General features: G+C 40.6%; 1 protein-coding gene across 8 annotated transcripts in view; it reads right to left on the bottom strand.

The window, feature by feature from the left end:
- Positions 1 to 9,279: 9,279 nt before the first annotated feature.
- The window catches only part of bcorl1 (BCL6 corepressor-like 1), a 33,187-nt gene continuing 21,165 nt past the window's right edge, over positions 9,280 to 21,301 (bottom strand). For all 8 annotated transcript variants that reach the window (XM_042418100.1, XM_042418103.1, XM_042418102.1 and 5 more), the window contains 8 exons: positions 20,645 to 21,115; positions 18,654 to 18,841; positions 18,160 to 18,426; positions 17,879 to 18,045; positions 15,292 to 15,437; positions 13,676 to 13,753; positions 12,197 to 12,368; positions 9,280 to 11,111 (listed from right to left, as the gene is read on the bottom strand). In XM_042418100.1, the coding sequence (XP_042274034.1) occupies positions 10,754 to 11,111; positions 12,197 to 12,368; positions 13,676 to 13,753; positions 15,292 to 15,437; positions 17,879 to 18,045; positions 18,160 to 18,426; positions 18,654 to 18,841; positions 20,645 to 21,115 (1,847 nt within the window). In that variant the 3' untranslated portion in view covers positions 9,280 to 10,753. The remainder of the gene's footprint in view (positions 11,112 to 12,196; positions 12,369 to 13,675; positions 13,754 to 15,291; positions 15,438 to 17,878; positions 18,046 to 18,159; positions 18,427 to 18,653; positions 18,842 to 20,644; positions 21,116 to 21,301) is intronic.

Raw genomic sequence — 21,301 nt, 5'->3', positions numbered from 1 at the left:
ACACACTGATCACATTTCTGACATCAGTGTTTGTTTGCTGCATGTAGGTGAAGCTTATCTTTAAACGTGAGGCTTTTGTGGTTATCAAGCGTTTTTGTTTGCTGGTTTGCAAGTAAAAGTCCTGCATTCAAAAACTCCTACTTAAACCTGCAGTGCAGAACTGTTACATATAAATAAATCTCTGTTACATTCAAACACTTGCCAAACGAGTTCACACAATGCTGATTAAGCCTATCACTGCCAGATAAATCCCTGTGTATTTCACAGTATACTGGAGTTTTTAATGTGGTGTCAGGTTTAGCATTCCTGTGCTGGCTGGATGAACGCATACTGCGCATGCTCTATGGGTAGAGCATGCACTTCCGCAAGCAAAGCCTGCTAACTTCCTGTTAGCCCTCTGCTAACATGAAAGGGGATAAGATAATTGAATCATGCAGCTCTTCTGGACTTTCCAAGTTTTATTGGCCCAAAAAATTTAGAAACGTTGCATCAGGTGGAAGGCCTCCTGTTTGGAGATGACCCTCCACCCTCTGGGCTCACTCATAGAAGCCCTGGTTCCAGCACACAGTGGGAGAAGCACAGAGGCAGGCCACATGAAGAGCACAGTAGCCCTGAGCATAAAAAGGCAAAGAAGAAAACTCCCTCTCACCAGGAGATGGAAGCTTTACGAGCTAAAATAGAGCAGCTTATAGCGCAGGCTCCACCTTCCCCACCTCAGGTGGTTGCCTGGGATTCGGATGAGGACGGGATGATGTAATGTCAACAAGGCCTTCAAACTCTGTGTTTCAAGCCTGCAAAGGTGCATTTAGCTCTAAGGAGGCAAAGCAAGGCAAGTTTATTTATATAGAACAATTCAGGAACAAGGCAATTTAAAGTGTTTTAAAAACATAAAACATTAAAAGCATCAAGACAAAGTGCACGCACTATAAAAGGACATTTAAATACAACTAAAAACAGTCATTAAAGAGCTAAGAGAACAGAAAACTGTCTCTTTATAGATGTCATAATGAACCTGGAGATTTGTTTTACGACACTTGTGTTCAGGTTTTCGACACTCTCTTTTTTCTATTCTGACCAACGTGGCATTTGTCCATGGAGATCTTTTCTCAATGGCATCAATAACATTTGTAATTTTACAATTGAAAGCTAGCTAATTGACTGAAACCCAGGATATGGCGGGTGTGGAAGAGAAAGCCTGAATAAATATTTCACTGGTTTGAACTTTTTTTGAACTCTGTTTGAAGTTTTTTGTGCAAGGAAATAGTGTTCTCAAAGAAAAAAGAGGAACATCAGTCACTACAACCATGGAAATGTTTAGACCCTTAGAGATGTTTAAATCTAGGGTGTGTCCCTTGTTGTGTGTGGGCTCTGACACATGTTGAGTCAGTCCATAGTTATCAAGAACACAACACAGTTCTTTAGTGCCGCTGTCCTGGGGGTTGTCAACATCGATGTTAAAATCACCAACAATAACTACACAGTCAAAGTCAATACAGATTATAGACAGCAGTTCAGCAAAATAATCAAAAAAAGTTGCACAGTATTTAGATGGCCTGTAGATATTTAGGAACATAGCTCGAGAGGAGGAATTCAGCTTAAGAGCCACATATTCAAAATTTCCTTAAGAGAACAGCTTGCTTTGGAGAGAATCATTAAACAGAGTGGCAATCCACTTCCTTTCTTAGTAAAAAAGGAACTGGATTTTTCCCTGAACTGTGGGGCTAAGTCTGTGAGTGTACACGCTAAGGATGACTCAGAGACTTTCCTCAGAAGCTGAGCTGAGCACTGAGCTGGGAGAGGGACCCTGCCCATTATGTGCGTCAGTGTGTGCAGCCTTGCCAAGGCCGCCTGGGCTGAGGTTGGACTGGACCTTTTGGGCTACCTGTTCTTTTGACAGACTCCTGCAGCCCCACCCTTTGAAGTCCCAACCTCACCTGCCTTTTGGGAGGAGCTGAAGTGGATCTAAGGGTTTCTGTCCACCATGGCAGGGCCACTAGGACCCTGGCCTCCATGCACAATGCAGGGGAACATGGCCTGGTTCACATGCCTCCTGTGGACCAGTGTATTGCCTCGCTGATCCTCTCACCAGATTAAACGCTAAAAGACAAAGCCTACTGTCCCAGGCCACAGTGCCAGGTCACTGATAGTCTTCTCTTGAGGGCTTATGACTCTGCTGCCCAAATGGCTCGTATTGGAAACTCCTTCTCTGTGCTCCTCCTCGCCCAGTCTCAAATGTTAGTCAGAGCATCAAGGGAGAGAGTCAGGTGTTGTGCCGGGCCAGTTGTTCAGGCCAGAGGCAGACAGGATATTGGAGCACAGGAAGCAGTCAAGCCAGACTTCAGAGGCCTGGGGTCATCAGGGTCCCAGCTGGATGGAAAGGTTCGGCATCTGTCTCTGAGCCTCCATAAAATCTGGGTATGGCCATTGAGAGGGATCAGTAACTATTGACTGACTTTGAGTTCTCAATTGGCTCCTTCGAGGATGGTGTATGGAAAGTGCTGGGTTGCATTTTTCTTCATGGTGCAGGGACAAGTGGTTAGACCCAGTCTCCTGCCCTTTACAGGATAGATTGCAGTATTTGCAGTATCTTTTTGATAATGGGCTGCCTCAACCTTGAAGGTGTATGTGTTACCCCCCCAGGGTAAAGCATGTTGCAGCATGGGACCTGCCACTGGTCCAACAGACCTAGAGCAAGTCACCCTTTGAGCCTATGGCAGTAGTGACCTTGAGAAATACATCAATGAAAACTGCCAAACATGAGTGAACTGCACGTACTTTCTACCAGTCCTACGTGCCTTTGATGGAAGGTTGATGGCCCCGGGGTGACACTGTGACCAAATATCTCTTTCCTACCAAAGGTTTAATCCCCCAGTCATATTAATTAGGCTATAGAACTGGAGCATTACCATCCTTCCCTGTTTAGATCCCAGCAGCAGGAGAGGGCCAATTTGCTGTGTCCTGTCCAGGCATTACGGCTGTACATTGAGGCAATGCAGGGCTTTAGGTGCTCAGAGCTGCTGTTTGCCTTCTACAGCAGAAAGAACAAGGGATATGCACTGTCCAAACAAAGGCTTTCCCACTGGATCATTGAGACAATCAAACAGGCTTATGAAGCAGGTAAACCTGCCCCCCCAGATATTATCTGTCATTCTACCAGGGGTGTGGCCAGATCCTGGACAGCAATGTCACTATCTGATCTGTGGGACTGTGTCCCTGATAGCGCCTTGCATTTTCGAGGTTCAATCGCCTTAATGTGGCCTCTGGGTCCACGCTGGCGTCAGCTATTCTGCCACTGGCTACAGTTGACCAGTAGGTCAGTATTGTTCCTTGTGACACTACCAGTATGAGTCATTCAATTTGTTACTGCCACTGGCAGTCAGGGAGATATGAAACAGAACAGAAGTTGTGAAGCTAGCTATGGTTCTGTGAATTCCTGGATGAACGCCAGTCACACCAGTCACTCGGAACCTTTTAGGGCGAGAAGATCCTGAGAGGCCGGATGTAGGCTACCACGTGGTATTTGTAACTGGGACACGCAGGTAGCCTACACGTCACATATTTGACATTGTTTATAAGACCTCGACCTATTGTGAGGAGACATATCCACTTTGTTTACTCACTGGCAGTCATCCAGGAATTCACAGAACCAAAGTTACCTTCATAACATCCATTAGCTAGTTTAGTCCAGTGGTTCCCAACTTAGGGGTTGGGCCTCACCAAAGTGTCACCAGATAAATCTGAGGGGTTGTGGGATGATTAATGGGAGACAAATGTTCTAATACGTAAATCTGTTTTCACCTTTTGGAATTTTTTATTTTTGGTGAAATATTGGATCATTTGAACTTTTATTGAAATTAAGCCATGTGAGAAGTTTAGAATGAAAATTCACTATTTGGTGGAGCTGTTAACAACTCATAGACATCTGAAATGTGACCCCGACTACACAATGCTTTTTGTAAGACGTCAAAAGCCAAAAAGGTTAGCTGCACAGAAAAACAACGCCAACACTTCAACTGACTATTCAACTGCTTTCATTGCTTTCATGTCATCTGACAATTCAGTTGCTTCCATCTCACGTCAGGCAACATTTTAATTGCTTTCAGCTTGTTCTCTTGTTTCAGTGGTAAAATACAAACTGGCAACTCAACTTCATTCAGGGCTTAAGCTGAAGTTTCATGTGCTTTACACTTCAACTAACACATCAACTCCCGTTAAGAACATTTTAAGACATTTGAACCGTTTTACAGTTTTTGCACCTGCAATTTTCAACATTCCTGACAACACTTAAGAAGATTTGGTGTTGCATAGTTTATTTAACATTTATGTAGATAGAAATACAAAGTGCAAAGTTCTTATAACATAACATTCATGTCTGAGCATGTGGGCTGGCTAAAAATATTGGCTGTATACAGAAGCGACACTAACTGTTATACTCTTAGTGATGTTTCAACTGCTTTCATGTCAGCAGACATTTCAGCAACTTTCAGCTCTTGCTCTTCAGTTGACAGTTTAACTGCTTTCAGTGTTTACTTTTCAACTGCTAACTAAACATCTTTCAGTGCGTAAATACAAACAGGCAAATCAGCTTCCCACAGCGTTTAAACTGTAATCTCACCTGCTATCAACAGATACACTTCAGCTGATTTCAACTGTTTTCAACTCTAAGACTGCGTTCAGACAAAGAGATGATGCAAGACGCTGCAGTGGCCAATCAAACACATGCTAGCGCGCAATCCTGGTGGAATACTTTATAATATGAAGGCGCATTTTTACTGTTTACCTCACAATCATCACGGTGAAAGATAAAATAGTTGCCAGCGTGATAACTTTTCAAAGTCGTAAAATCCCGGCTGACATTTTAACTCTTAAACTTTAGCTGACAGTTTAACTACTTTCAGCTCACATACATGCTCACATTTGGCAGCAACTACACTTCATCTGATTTCACTTGCTGTCAGTGCTTACATGTAAAACTGACATTTCAGCTGCTCTGAGCTCTTCACCTTTTTCAGCACTTACATGCAAACCAGCGACTCAATTTCATACAGTGCTTACATTAAAATTTCACATGCGTTTAGCGATTATATTTCATGTGAGTGCTTCTGCTTCAGTTGAGACTTTAGCTCCTGTAAGTGCAGTTCAATAATTCACAAGTAAAAAGTTAGCATTTTAAGACGTTTTAACCTATTTACAGTGTTTGCACCTGCAATTTCCAGTTTAAATAACAACACTTTAGCCTTTTCTGGTTTATTTAACCTTTATGTAGCTTGAAATACAAAGTGCAAAGTTAATCAGTTTTAACCAGATTGTATTTATCACGTTTGTCAACTGACATTTCGATTGCTTGCATGGCTTAGACATCAACTGACAGTTACGCTGCTTTCAGCTCTTAAACTTCATCTGACAGTTTAACAGCTTTTAGCTTTTATTTTTCAACTGTTATTTCAGCTTCTTTCTTTTAACCAATTTAAAATGTTTTCAGCTCCTTTCAATGCTTCAACTGCAACTCTCATATCATATCTCACACGCAAAGAATAAACATTTTAGGACATTGCATTTTGACCACACTTTGTTTTTCTCCTGAAATGTTCTAGTTCTAGTTGTGCAAGTGTAAAGTTTCTCAACTTTAACCAGACGTCATTAGCATATCAGGGTGATTGGTTTTGCTGAGCATGTGCAGGCGGGCTGAAAACGTTGGCTGCAAACAGAAGCAAACTCAGATGTCTGGACAAGGTCAACCCCGTTGCAACAGAGAGAGGGCCAAAGCATGACAATGTGATATTTTCCCCCTGGTTATATTTAGAGCTGTAAGGGTGAAACAAGCGATAGATTAAACACCATTGGATGTGTTGATATTAGCACGAACAAAGGACAGGTTAATACCCATACCTGTACTTGATTTATATGTGCATTGTAATGTAGAGGCACAGACAGACGTTCCTGGCTGTGGAGAGAGAACACATTAATCTAAATCCTGCTGATCATAACAAAAGAGCTCTGTGAAGTCTCATGGGATGAAAGCAAGTTTGATCTCTCGCAAGCACTAAAACGTCCAAAGGACAATTCAGACAGATTACAACGTTTATTCCTGCTGGTTTAAGATTCTGGTCAGCAGTCGACTGGGCAATACAGTGAGCTGTTTTCAAAAGGGGACTGAGAGAAAAAAGGAAGTATCCAGGCTTAGCTTTAGATGCGAGCTGAGTGAGCAGGACTTCCCCCTTCTGAGGTTTTTTTTTTTTTTTTTTTTTTTTTCCAAAGAGGAGTGTTACATAAGCCCATCCAAGCGCCGTTAACAGAGACAACAGATGTCCTCTGTGAACTCAAGGCAATGCAAGAGGCGTTGAGAAAGGACTAATTTTCATAACAAATAAATATACAGACACACACTCTCACACACAAAGACTTTTCAGGAGCATATTGGCACGATTTGATTGAACTGGATTTAAAAGACACTATTTAGTTTAAAAGATTTGGTGGAAATTGGAAGTTTAGATGAAGTGAAATATGAAGAACAACATCTTCCCTTTCTCACACTCCCTTTTGATTCAATATATGTGTTGTACACATGATACAAACTATACAGATGTAGGCTGCTTTCTTTTCCTTTTGTGTCCCGTGTAAGAGCAGTGCAACAGGCTGGCCTCCCTTCCTCTTTCCATGTCAGTCTGTCAGTAGGTCTTGTGCAGACTTGCCCTCATTTTGAGCCAATCACAACCTACTGTCCCACAAAGGGCGGCCAATGAGCGGCGAGGTATGACAGGGGCTTGGTGAAGGGGGTGGACCTGGGAGCTCAACTACATGTATGATGTAATGAGGCTTGATTTACAGGAGTCAAATTTTCCCCTCTTAAACGTCAAACAAATAAGATCACTTCACTCGGAACAGCTTGAACCTTCTGAATATTCTTTACAACCAATAGAAAAGGTTTCAAAAAAGTCAACAAAAGTTATCTTTAAATCTTGAACTCAGCTTTTTTTTTTTTAATCCAGTCTTCATATTCAGTTGTAGAAGATAAAAATCTACACCAAACATGCTCAAATCTGGCAGCAGTCGCACGCAATCACTGCTGGGACATGAAGCCCCGTCGCTGCCGTGACTGAACTGTAGTAACCTCGTGGGGACCGCACAGGTTACGTTCTGTACCATGGGGCCCTGCAAGGGGCTGGTATGTCACGTCTCAGTACAATGAAACATCTCGGCGTCTCACATTCACACTGAGACATCAAGCAGAGGACCGTATGCTCCCGAGCAAACATTGAATTATGTTTTATTGGCCCGGGGAAACATGTAGCTTATCTTTCATTTGCTATTTCTGATTTTATCCAGTTTTTTTTAAACAGAAATAGGTTTAAATCATGTATATTGGCAATTATTTCTTCACAGCTCCAAAATGAAAGATAAATATAAGAGATAACACATCAGTAAATGTGATTTAATGGAACTTTAAGTGTAAATTTTAAGCATTTATGCTGCTACTAGATACATGTTTCTTTATTGTAATGAGAAATATAATTAAATTCAGAAGTGAGGAAAAAAACATGAGAATTTTAAGTATATTTCATCTTTTTGTTTGTTTTAGTTACTGAGAGCAGACTTTCCCAACATGAACAGTTGCCCTGCAGGCTAAACAGAAGTCATAACATGTCTCACATGATGCCACCTCCTGCTATTTGGCTCCGTACTGTCACGAACAGCAAAAAGCTGCTGTTAAACTCATTTGTAAGTTTTTGCATGAGTGTTTTTGGATGCTCTCTTGATCCCAAAAAGAGCAGGAAACAGTTCAACAGGCAGTAGTTTGCTCTCACATATTGTCATAGCAGAGTTGTTTATGCAGTATAAATGTATTTTTCAGGTATCAAAGCAATAATCGAGTGTGAAGTGAAGAAGCCGCTATTGACTCATGAATTTGTTCTTAGTGAGATCAGATGCAGAAAGAGAAGCAGGCAGCAGATTTAACATTTACTGAGTCTTTGTCATTGGTTCCCTCTAGTGGATAAAATAAGGTCAAACCACACTGTGAGCACGTGTTCCTAGAAAACATGAGGTCACTGAACTCATCGAATCCTGACTTTGAATTTAATATAATGCATCATCGTCAGCAGGTTGAGTTTGCACAGTTGTCACGGAGATGTGGGTGTTCAAATTTCCACGATTACTTCTTGTTTGGTTTAAATGTCGACCTTTGACGCAACAGTTGAAACAATCTCAGAAAGTGTCAGTCTGCTGCTGATGAAGACTGTGTCACATGGTCGAAATCTCCAGAACAAGCCAGCGACTAGACCTTGAGTTGAGATTTTGATGTTTTGTCAACACCTCAACCCTGCTTTTGTGCAATTTATCATTATTATTATTGTTCAAGAGTTTGATTTGAAACAAAGGTCCCCAACAGAAATCAAACTACAGATTTCTTTGACCATGACCTCAAAGTGAGGCCCAATGCAATTCATTTAAAGGACAGTTTCACAATTATTCAAGTCTGTCTTATAACAACAGTCAGGAGCCCAAATGAACATTGATTTTTCTTGCTGTAATCATTCCTCCTGTTCATACTGACCATTGGAAGATCCTTCATGATGTACTTACATTGTAAGTGATGGGGACAATATCCACAGGCCTCCTTCTGTGCAAAAATGTACTTAAAAGTTTATGTGAAGCTAATATGAACCTTCAGTTGTCCAAATGAGTCAAATCCAGTAGACATCTTTCAACGTTACAGTCTTTTTAGTGCCAAAGTCCCTCTTTTTGTTACTATACTTCCTCCTAAGCTCAACGGGGAAACACAAAGAGGGAATTTGATGCTAAAAGACTGTAAATGTGGCAGATATCCACTTGATATGACTAACTCAGACTGCTGAAGCCTCATATAAGCTTCAGATCAACTTTTAAATGCATCTTTGCACAAAATAACTGTAGACACACTGTGGATTTTGTCTCCCATCACTTACACTGAAAGCACATTTGATCTTTTAATAGTCAGTATGAACAGGAGGAACGATTACGAGGAAAACCTCTTTTAGTGTTCATATGGACACCTGACTGTTTTTAACCTGCTGATTCAGAACTGTTAACACCACCGTGAGATAAATGTAAAAAAGTTTCCCTCAGATAAATGTCTTGATCTCTGAGGGAAGATTATCTGTGACTGAGAAAAACATTTATTCAGTAAAACGTCTGAGGCCAAACTAATAATTTGAAATACAACTGAGAGAATATTTTTCCATTAACATTCAATTCAGCCGTCATTATAATAATCTACTTGACAAAACAAAGAGATAAAAATTATGATTCACAATCATGCTTTATTCTTGTTGATTTCTTATAAAAGAATCAAATAAAAGACTCTTTCAGGATCTCACACGCTGCTCAGTCTTTCAGTCTTTGCTGTATCCCGTTAAACTATACTTTCTTTACACCTTAAGTCTCTTCATCTTAAATATCTTTTATTAGTTTGTGACTTCAAACCAAAAACTTCATTGATTGTCAACACAAAATCTATCTTAGCACCAGTACAATAAAACTGTACTTTTGCTTTTTTTTTGAAATACTGTTTTTGAATGAGGGAGGAAAATCTCAGAATAAAGGGATCCTAATAAGTACATTTCAAAATGAAGCACCAACCATACAAAGCAATTTTTTCATAGATAGGCTTGTCAGATACACAAGAGGTCAAATATATTAATGACTATTAAATTAAGCACAACAAACAGTGTAAATAAAACACTGCAACACAAAGCACTCTGGGATCTGGAAACACCATATCGGGACGTTGGGGGACAGTCGTGGCTGCAGTTAAAGAGGGCGTCTCGCTCCTCGAGTGCGGGAGCAGGCTCTGGACTCCAGAGACGGTACTACTTTTCCTCTGAGAGAGATCCACAGGATTCTGTATCAGTTCAGGAGGAGAGCAACCTGGGGAGTGGAGAACACTGTCTGTCCAGTTCTGTAAACAAACTCTCAATCTCAAGGTCCAGAAGAACATTATTTCATACTGTGAGCAGTGACAGTGACGCTCAGGCTTTCTTTGTGAAATGTGGAGGAAAAAATAAACATTGTGACTATTAGATCTGTCCAGTAATGATCTCATGAGGATGATAAAGTGACAAACGCAAGGATGGAAATGAGACTATGAGCTAGACGGGTGATTATGTTTGAAGATTATGTGCTGTGGTCTCTTCTCCGCAGGTCTCCGGGTCTCCCAGGTTGACAGAGAAACCGTCTGGGCCGCTGGCCTCCCTGACTCTGTTAGCTGGCCTTAAGCTGGCTTTACGCAAGAGTTCACCAAGATAAAAGCCTCGGATTATCTCCCGTCGAAAGAAAAATATCGCTTTCCCTCAGGAACAAACAAAAAATCCTAAACATAATCCATCCCTTGCCACAAGAATACATTTATATAACCAAATGTGTTAACCCTGATGGCAAGATATACATATACACTACCATGTACATACATAATCATTAAAAAAGGTTTGCTCAATAGTTATCATGTATTCAAATATACCTATAGTTAGGAACCTGAAAGCTGCTTTCCAGCACTGACCACTCCCATGTGCAGGTCCGTGAGGTGGTGTCACTGTGATCACTTAATCACCTTCTGTCTGAGGTCAAAGGTTATCGGTGGAGTGTCAAGTCTTCATCGTAGCTGGAGTTAAAACCCTCATGACAATGGACGGAGAGGTTTCCTTTGAGCTGCTGCTTGCAGGGAGGACTCGGGGAAAACAGTTTGTCTGCTCGGTGGAGTAGCGCGGCGCACAAGAGGCTATCGGCTGCGTGGTTTCCCTATGTTTGTCAGCGTCTCTCCCTCCTCCTCCTCCTCCTCCTCCTCCTCGTCCTCCTGCAGGATGTGAATAGAGGAGCCCAGTAGTCTCTGGAGTTCTGGTACACAACGCACCAGTTCCACAAGTCCCTCTTCTTCCTCTTCCTTCTCGTCGTCCTCCTTATTTTTGCCTTTGTAGGGTGGAGCTAAAGCTGAGCTCACCTGGCTGACAGACACCTGCCGACAGAGCTCGGTGTGAGACAAGCTGACAACCTCCAAGTGTGGGTAACGCGCCCGGAAAATCCGCGACGACATCTTCAGACGCTTTAAGACGTCTGTCAGGAGGAACCAGTTGCAAAAGCTGCAGGAGAGAAATATGACATGTTAGTGTGACGAATGACATACAAAAAAATATAATGACCCTTTTATACTTGATGAATTATCCCCAAATAAATATCTGTGACCCAAATTTCTTCCTTAAGAAATGTCCTCATTTTTTCATTTTACAACACGTTTTACCCTTAAAATACAGCTCATGTATACTTTAAACTGCTGATGCCTTTTTGCAATCATACTCAAAGTTTTTAGATTGATTTTTAGACATCCATTGGTTTCAGTTGATGCTAATATGTTATGAAAATCAACTTGATGAAACTCTAAAATCTGACATTTGAAGCACTGCAGTCAGGAGCTGTGATGTCAGGAAATTTAACTTTGAGGACAAACAGTGAGTAAATATGGAAAGAGAAAAGATATGATGATCAGTTTAATGGACGCAGGTTGTACTCAGGAGGTTTCTGAAGAAAATAACCCAGTGAGATGTGATGCTTTGAGATGGAAATACTTGAGAAGATGAGGAGGGTCTAACAAAGAATGAGTAACAAAAAGATGCAACTGATTTGCATTGTGAGACCTGTAGGATCCAATCTTTTTGTGAAACAATCAAGAAAAATGAAAACAAGCTAAATGTTATAATTCAGCTGCTGACACGTTGAGACAGTAGCTGGACAGAAACAGAAAACTGTATTTCTGTGAAATACAGAGTCTCTAAGATGAAACTATAGCAGTATCGTTATGATTCACAGCCGAGTATCTACAGTCATTAACAGCCTATTTAACATAAATAACTGCAACTCTGGAAGGAACGCTGCAACTGCATCCAAATTAAGATGACACATGCAAAGTTTGATAGTATTTTGCTGCTATAGCTGGCAGTAGAGTCATGAATTTAAATGACTCATAACTCAGTAGTCAAGTGTGTGACTTGTATAATGTAACCATGATTGTGGTTTCTTCTCCAAAATGATTTATTTTTCAATGCAGATGAAATTTCTGTTATTAAAATAACCAATTTAAAACATTGTGCAGCCTTTGCAGGGGTCTGCATCATTGTGTGCTTTCTATTTTTAAAAAAAAAAAGACTGACTCTCATGTTTGTGAACTCACCCCTGGGTTAATGACACCTGAACATGATAGCAGGGTAACAGAGGCTCAGAGGAGAACTCGAACAGAAGGCAGTCTTTGTCCGAGTCCCGTTCAGTGTTGGCTGTTGTGATCTCCTCCAGCTCCTGATTCTGCTCAGACAGCAAGAAGTCCCAGCACGGCTCCTGGTCGGTCTCTGAGAGGAAAAAGATCCGCTGAGGTGAGGAGAAGAGCGCTGCCAATGAGCTGTTGTAATACACTGTTAGGACGCCCTCTAGTGGGCAGTTTCTCCACACTGACAATAATACATGATTCACAGTGACTGCTGGAGACACTGAGATCAGTTAGTGAGACAAACTTTATCACGTCAAAGCTCGAAGTTAATGCACCCTACATAAAAAGGCAAGGAAATAAAAATAATGTACAGAAGTGACACTTTGAGGGATTATTTCCTGGAGGACTGATTTTTTAATGCACGTGCTGATATGAAAACTTGGACAAAAAATGCACCAAACTTTCACAAAGTCAAATTAAAGCTTAATGTTTGCTGTTAAGAGATAATCTATGTGAGACTCAAGTCTATGGAGGTTGTTAAATGACACAATGGCCTCTGAAGACAGATAAAAAAATGTTGATATCTGCAGTCACGCTGTCTACAGGCACCAGCAGAAATAACATAAAGGGGAGGGATGAACTTACTATTAAAACATACAGATATGACAGAAACACAACATGAATTTACAAATTAAAGACTGGTATTGGAGCAAATTTGTAATTAAAAAAAAAAGTTGTTAGGGAGGATAGAAGGTAATATAAAAGCAGTGATGGTGAGCATGATCAACCTCCTTGGAAGAATATTTATTTGCTACATAAGAGAAGAGAAATGTCTTGTAAAACATTATTGTACAGAGTTTAAGTATAAATGCAGCTAGATGGGGAAGGAGCAGAGAGGTGGTGATAAAAACTAATGGAATCAGTTGAAATAATTGACAAAACTGAAAGAGCTTTGGTGGAGACTTTCTGTCCTTGTCTTCATAATTACTGAAGCATACATTTTTAATTATTTTAATAAAGAAGATAAAGTGTGGAGAAAAACTTCTTTTGTTTAACTGTAAAACTTTTAAATATTTTCTTTTGTCTTTACATTTTATCCAGAAAAGCTGCGGTCCACTTTCTCTTTAGTCTCTGTTCTCCCTAAACTGGATAACTGGCTCCTCGTGGCTGTTTACAACACAACACTCATGCTGGTATACGAGGCTTAACGCCCATCTGTGTCCCAGTGGCCGAGTCTGAGCCCGGCCTACAAACCAGCACAATTTCCCTGCAGCAACCTGGTCATTGCTCTAACAGGCTTCAACTTGTCTTCCTCACGGACAGCGGAGGAATGAGCCTTCCACTGCATTTTTTTTTTTTACCACCATGTTTACAAATTGAAAAAGAGAATTTGACAGATGGATCGATACACAGACAGAAAGTTGCAGCTCCCGTTTCAAGGTTTCTTACCAAACAAGGAGCTACTGTAGAAATCCCAGGGTAGAGTGGGGTCCTGTTCACTGCGGCCTTCCAGGTCTGTGAAATATTCTGAGGAAGAAAAAAAAAAGAGAAATGCCATGTTTTACATTTTGACCTGAGTTGTCCTCTTGTCAGGACCAAGCAGAATCTATGGAGTGGAAAGACATTTGCAGTCATCTAAAAAGGGAAATGGAACAAAATAAGACAATACAAAACCAGTAATAAGCATCATAAAACTGATCATAGTTTGTGTCTATGTTCGAGTCTGTTTGGTTGTCTGCAGTCTACCGTGGCTCGGAGAAAACATGAGCTGCATGTGTGAGTTTCTGTATCAGCTAGTGAGTCTCACTCTGTTTACCAGAGATGCACAGCGTGAGACTTAAACACTCCGCTAAACATCGATAGTTCTGCAGAAAGGTCCTCAAAACTGTTCAACACTGTCAACAATGGCATAGAATAAATTACAGACAAGGAAGAAATGTCTTTAACGACCTGGCTAAAGGACTTCCCCTCGGTTCACTATGACAAGCAAGAGATAAGCAATTTTAAAGCAATTTCCTTAAATCAATCATCGGCTACATGACTGATAACTGAGAAATCAATAAAAGCATTTACGACACAAAATGCACGTTTTTTTCTTCAACCAAAGCTTTATGTAAACTATTGACACAAGATGTTCTCGAAGCGAAGAAATTTCCTGAAGTCTGCTGGTTTTTATTCAAGAATACAAATGTGTTGACGTGATCGCGGGTGAGTCAGCTGCTCCGTCTCTTCGCTGATTAAAAGTCAGCAGATTAATTTTGAGGGGGGGGATGATATTACGAAGGAGGAGGGCTGGTAAAAGAAGAAGCAGCCACAATAAAGTGGTGAGATAAAGAGCTGCAGGTGTTTGTGACAGTTTGTGTGAACTCAAACTTCCAAAGAACGTCGTCGAGGTGAGCTTTCACTTTTTACTGCGCTGCTGTTGTTGTGTCTTAACTGTATGGAAACGATGAACAAATATTGTCACGTCAGCTTTGTGCATTGTCAGTCATATATTATTACTCAATCAAATTCTTAACAGCCATTAATCAACCACTGCTTTATCAATAACATACCTACTTGGCAACGTCAACCTCTAAAAAATTCTTTCAGATTTCAGTTTTCGGAGAAATAAACGAGAGCCGCATGATTAAACAACAAGTAGTTCCAGTAGTTAATGTCCAGACCCGCGTGGATGTAAGACTTCGCAGTATGTTTCTCTTACATCCTGCATGTGGGAGCAGGATATACAACCTGTATTGTTTATTACTCAACGTCTAAAATGTGATGTGGATGATGGAGTGGGCACACAGTTTACTCATGTGTTGACACATTGCATGATGGGTGACTGTAAAGCTGGCAGGCTCAGATTTGTGTTGTTTATTTTCATGCCTCAATTCAATTAGTTTTATTATAGCCTTTGTGCTGCGTTGTTTATTGTGTCTGAAGTGTTTGCTGATGATCTGAAAAATGAATTTAGCCGGGGGTAAAACAGTGTTTTCACGATTTGGAAACGTGTCTATTTATTCAGAACTTGTTCTACAGATGGAAAAGGAGGCTAATAAAAAGGAGCAGGAAGTGCTTACCTGTGAGGAAGGTCTTCATGCTCGGGCTGTGTGCCAGTTTGACCGGTGTGTGTCCGGAGTAGGTGGCCAGAGTCGGGTCCGCACCGTGGTTGAGAAGCAACCAGACGATTGGTAGGTTATCACTCGCCACTGCATCATGAAGGGGCCTGCGGAAAGAACAAATACCTTTATAGCCCCCACTACAACCAGTGTTTAATGGTTAATGTTCTTTCTCAAGGGTGTGGTTAATAGTCGGGCATAACTCATTACCATGGCAACCAGATTGCCATTCTAGCGCACTGGCGATGTGTCGGTATGGTAGTGATATTATAACATAACCACTAGCTACAGCTGTCGCTATAGATTAGTTTACATGTCAGTAAGAGAGATATGTGAAATAGGTGAAATCAGGTGACGGCGTCTTTACTGATCATCATCTATCCTAATCAATGACATCTTTCTTTATTTTATAGTAAATGTCTGTAAATGTTCCTCTACAGTGGCCAGGCCCGGTTCTTGAGGATGCAAAAGCATGCACTGCACCCTCAGTTTAATATTTTGCACCCTCAGTCGAAATTTGAATAATAAATGCCAAGCACAGCGAGGTAGGTCTTAGGAGCACGGACTGTGTGGACGTCTCCATGCACACCTGCTATTTTGGTGTGTATTTGGTGTATTTGGTGTGTGTAGCAGCGCAGCGTGCGAAAGGGCTGAGTGAAGGTGAATACAGATCAGCGGCTGTGGTGATGATTTAATAGTCTCTCAGTCACTGCTCTCATAGCTCTGAAACAGTTGTGCCAATCAGTTAAACATGATAACGACAGCTCAACAAGCGGAAAGCTTCAGGAAATGTCACGACATGAACACACATCACCACAAATCTGCAGCCAAAGACAGATGGAGTAGTTTTTTCATCAGTTACAGAAGTTTTAGAAATAAAAAATAAGGAAATTGATTTGGTGAAGATGTTTATATGATTATATCAGACAGACGCTATTTCAGCAATAATTCTAATGTATCTCACCTCATAAATGGTCACATAGTTTAGTATTAATGTTACTCAACAGCATTTGTATCGCAATGTGTTTCAAGGATAAAACATGAGACGCTACTTTTGCTGAAAAGAAACGTGGAAAAGAGGCTGATGAGCTGCTAACTTGATGTCTCCTTCATAAAAAAAAAATCAGAACATCGAGTTATAACCGACCAGTCTGATGTGTGTAGAGGTGTGTGTGGTTATTCTGTAGCAGCCTGGTGTCATCAGGTGATTAAATGAAGGTAAACACAATGAACGGTCGTGCGTAATGACACTGCGCTCTGGCGCGGCACTTCTCTAAATCAGATTTATCAACATATCAGTCCTGCTGCTTTCAGATGCTGCAGGGATTTAATGAAGTGAAGGAGAAGCTTTTCATACAGTATAAAGCAGCTGTGGACAACAGATATTGTAAGAATCACCCACATTCAATTATAGATCACTGCAGACTGATCTACTGACTTTCCTGCTTTAACCACATCAAATGTTATTTTCTGTGCCGATTTTGGCTGAAGAATGTTTAATTGAAATAAATCATTTCTATTTTAAGCATTAATCTGTTGTTGCAGCAAGTCTGTGGCAAGTATTTAGTTTGAAACACTGATACTGTATCAGTAGCCTATGTGATGCTCACAAAAACAAAGGGATTTTATGAGGATGACAAATGACTGCAGCGTTCTACTGTAGTGTTTTAACAACAGCTTAAATTATTAAACTTTGAGCACAAAATTAAGTTATTTGGCAAAAAATATTTGGCAAACAGTGTGGTGAATCAACATTATCAGAAAATGAAATATGAAATTAAAAATGATTAAAAATCGTATAACTGTAAACCAGAAATGCAAAGCTACTGTATATGGAGTATCAGACGAGTGGGATTTACAACATTAAGACAAAAGTAAGATTAACTTTCAAATACTTTCTTATGAGTTATAACATTTGTGTCACTGTCAGAGTATAATGAGGTAAACTCCACTGACTGGAAACTTTACTAAACTCAAACAGACAACAGGAAGAACATCTCATCAAGCTTTTAAACCAGTATATAATCTTCATTTATAGCATACGACAATTTCTCAGTGAGTATGTCAGTAGGTTAATTACTGCTCCTTACACCTGCTGAAGGTGTAATCTTACAGGAGAGTCAAGACTACAACTGACAAACAGTTACAACAAACTGTGATACCATGTTCTTGTTTCATCGATTCACTGCTTTGTCTATAAAATGTCAGCAAATAGTGAAAAACGCCCTTTACAAGTTCCCACAGCTCAAGGTAATAACTTCAACTGTCTTGTTTTATTTGACCAACAGTCCAAAACCCAAAGATATTCAGTTTACTATCATGTGTGACAAAGAAACATGTCAAATTCTCACATTTAAGAAGATGGAACTAGCAAATGTTATTAAATCGATTATCACAATAGTTGCAGATTAATTTTCTTTCGATCAATTAATCAACTAATCGTTGCAGCTCTAATATTTTGACCAGAAAATCGGTATTACTCCACTTTTGTTTCATAATGTAATTTTACATGAATCACAGCCCTCAGTCATGCACCGTGAAGCCTCACCGCGTTCCATCCTGGGCACTACAGTTCACATCTGCTCCGTGTTTCAGCAGCATCTGGACAATCTGGGTCCAGCCTCGAGAGGACGCCTCATGGAGAGCCGTGTAACCGGCGTTGTCGCGCCGATTGACCTCCCTGATGTCCTTTTCAAGACAGTACTGAACAACATCCTGCAAAAACAGAGGAATGACGGATGGACTGTGTCACATAAGCATGTTTCAAAGTGGCAAACTGCCTATTTTTAATTCAGGCTTTACAGCCCAAGTAAACAGGTGGGATTTTACCTGATAGCCTAAGCGGGCAGCGCGTTGCAGCAAAGTCTCTCCGGCATTTTTATTGACGATCAGCCGACGCACCTCTGGAGGAACAGGCCTTTTGGGTGGAGACTCTGAACCGCTGCTTCTTCCTGATGAGTTTTTCTTATTGGATGGAGATGATGGCAAACTTTTTGCAGTGGTTAGGGGGCTTTCTGTTCTTTTTACATCAGCACCATCATCATCCAGGGCGAGTGAAGCACCACGTTTGCCCAAGCTGCTGCGTTTGGTCTTAATCTAAAATAAATATTTATTGATTAGAGTACTGTGAATTGGGATCTTATCAAGAGCCTGTACTGTATAAAAACCAGCTGCCATCATAAGCAATCACAAACATAGCATGTATCCAGCCACAGGGGGGCATTGTAAGCTAATATATTCATGGCACACTGTACCTTTCTCCTTTCAACTCTGTATGATTTGAAATGTGCTGTAGGCCAACCCAACATCAGCGAGCATCTTACCTTCTGCTCATCACTGTCACATAAGTGCTTGCTTTTGAACTTCCTCTTCCCTGAAGGCTTGTCATTGGACTCGGGAGAAACCTCGCTTTCCTGGTAGCGGACCGACCCTGAGCGAGTGAAAGAGGGTCTCCGTGGAGGAGGCTCTGGACTGGAGGCAGTAGGACTCGGACACTGATCCGTCTGTGAATCTGAAATGACAGTTTGGATTTGGTTATGCTGAGTGATACCACACAGATAAGAAAACTATACAATCTTTATATTTCAACCTCATACAAAACATCACACATCTCATCTATGATAAAGTGACGCAGCTACGGAGCCTCTTGCTCATCTGGCAAACATGCAGCATGGAGGATTTAAAGTGCTCTTTTGCGCTAATGTCAGACAAGACTGCGCTTCCTGCACTAACAGCTTTAGCCATCTATGAGTTGAAGGAGGGGACCTACACTGTGTATACGAGCTGCTCTGTTGTGCTTTTTGCAATCCTGCGCTCTGGGCTAATCTGTGTCAGGCAACATTTGTCATATTGTGAGTTCTCTGCTTGTACATATTGACACTTTCTATACACACTGTGCATATGGTCTTATGTTTGTGACACACATTTAGCACTCATAAATATAAAATGCAAAATGCACAATGTGTTATCTTCGTAATATGTCTTGTTCTTTAGAAGTGAAATTGAATTCAAAATTAAAGCTGCAATGATTAGTCGATTAATCTGTCGATCAACAGAAAATTAACTGGCAAATATTTTGATAATGGATAACTGTTTTAGTCTTTTTCTTTAAATGTAAAAATGTAAAAACATTTGCTGGTTTCAGCCCCTGAAATGTGAGGATTTGAGGCTTTTCTGTGTCACACAAAACAGTAAACTGAATATCTTCGGACTTTTGATCAGACAAAACAAGACATTTGAAGATGTCACAATGACCTCTAAGAAATTATAACAGGCATTTTTCACTAGTTTCTGATACAGATAAAATGATAAATCAAGAACATAATCAGTAAATTAATTGATAATGAAAATAAATGTTAGTTGAAGCCCTATTTTATATTTGACATACATAAATACAGTTGTGTAATTTCAATACTTTTTTTTTTTAGTAATTTTCATCCAATGTACTGTTGAATATCCTCATTGATATATTGTATATATAATATGTTTTATATATATATATAAATATATATGTAAGCCCCAAGCTGAGATTTCTCACAGTCAGTTGTGAATCATCAGTCCAAGTCCACTATTGACTGACAGTGTAAACAGTCATTTTATACTGTTTTGGTGAGCCTTCTTTATACCTTAATTATAAAGGCAGTAATTATGTTTAAAATATATTTCTAACAATCCAATCTGACTTCTAAATTTGGCCATTTGACAGCATAAAATACAAGGACAACACATTTATAGAATATCAAGGTTAACAGACTTTGAATCTAGTGTGCTTGCTTCTTTACATCAGCTGACAGTCTTAAGGGTGCAGGTGCAGTCCAGTGGCTGCATGTTTGTCCCACAGAGGTAACAGGGCTTCAACTATTGTCAGTAGAGATTCATTTATCAGTTACTTCTTTAAAAGACGTAGAATCACTTAATCTATGAAACGTTAGAAATAATACAACCATGACCAAATATTTTGTCCCTTAGTCTGGTCAGCTGCCACAAAGGGATTCATTTTATTATGGTATAAAACAGAAAAAAACAGGCTTATTTCTGAAGCTTTTACCAACTCATGTTTGGTGTGTTTACTTGATAATAATCAGTTGAATATTTTATAACCAAAATTACTGTTATAACTTTCTGTAAGTCAGCTATTCAATCAACTTTTCAGCCCTGGATTGAATACTTGAAGCTGCTACACTCAAATGTGAAATAATGTTTCTTTCTCTATTGTTCTCATTACATCCGTAACTAACATCTGCACTTTTAATTAAAACCGGGCTGGAAGCAGTTAACTTGAAACTCAACTGATCCCTGAGGAGACACTACGTACCTGATGCAGTTCCCCTGTCCTGTCTTAGGGTGTCAGATTCTTCAAGGTGCTCTCCATCTTCCAACTTATCTTTCTCAGTGATGTACTCCCCTGTCTGATACTTTTTGCTACGGCAGCGCCGGCGTTTCTTGTGAGCAGGGGTGTCACCCTCCGCGCTGGCTGTCTTGCCCTTGCCTTGAAAAACTCGCTCTGGCAAGGGGTTTGAGCGAGGCCTCCCTCTTGGACGGCGGGCGGGTTGGGTGGCAGTTGGAGGGGGTGATGGGGAAGGTGGAGGAGGAGGAATTTGCGGAGGTGGAGGAGAAGGTGTTGCAAAGCCCCAGAGGTCTAGTCTGGCCTCATCAGCTCGCCGTCGTCCTCTCCTCAGTCTTGGGAAGGAGCTGTCTGTAGCATCAGTCTCCTTGCTGGATATGACAGAGCTATTCAAAGAGACTGGAGTCTCTACACTCTGAGGACTGCTGCCGCTATCTGCAACTGATTAAATCACATTTGATTGTTACTCTCACACCAGCTTCTACGCATACGGGTATGAGTGAGACATCTTTTCTGTGGCATCAAAAGAATTCCATCCAGACAATAAGTGAGATATTTTCTGTCTGCAACAAACTACCATACTACACAGGCTGACTGAAGGGTATTTATCTCTAGAACTAAAAGTAA

Source organism: Thunnus maccoyii, chromosome 8, assembly GCF_910596095.1.
Source record: "Thunnus maccoyii chromosome 8, fThuMac1.1, whole genome shotgun sequence".
Classification (NCBI taxonomy): Eukaryota; Metazoa; Chordata; class Actinopteri; order Scombriformes; family Scombridae; genus Thunnus; species Thunnus maccoyii.
Note: the sequence above shows the minus strand (reverse complement) of the source record. Positions and strands in the feature narration are given on the sequence as shown.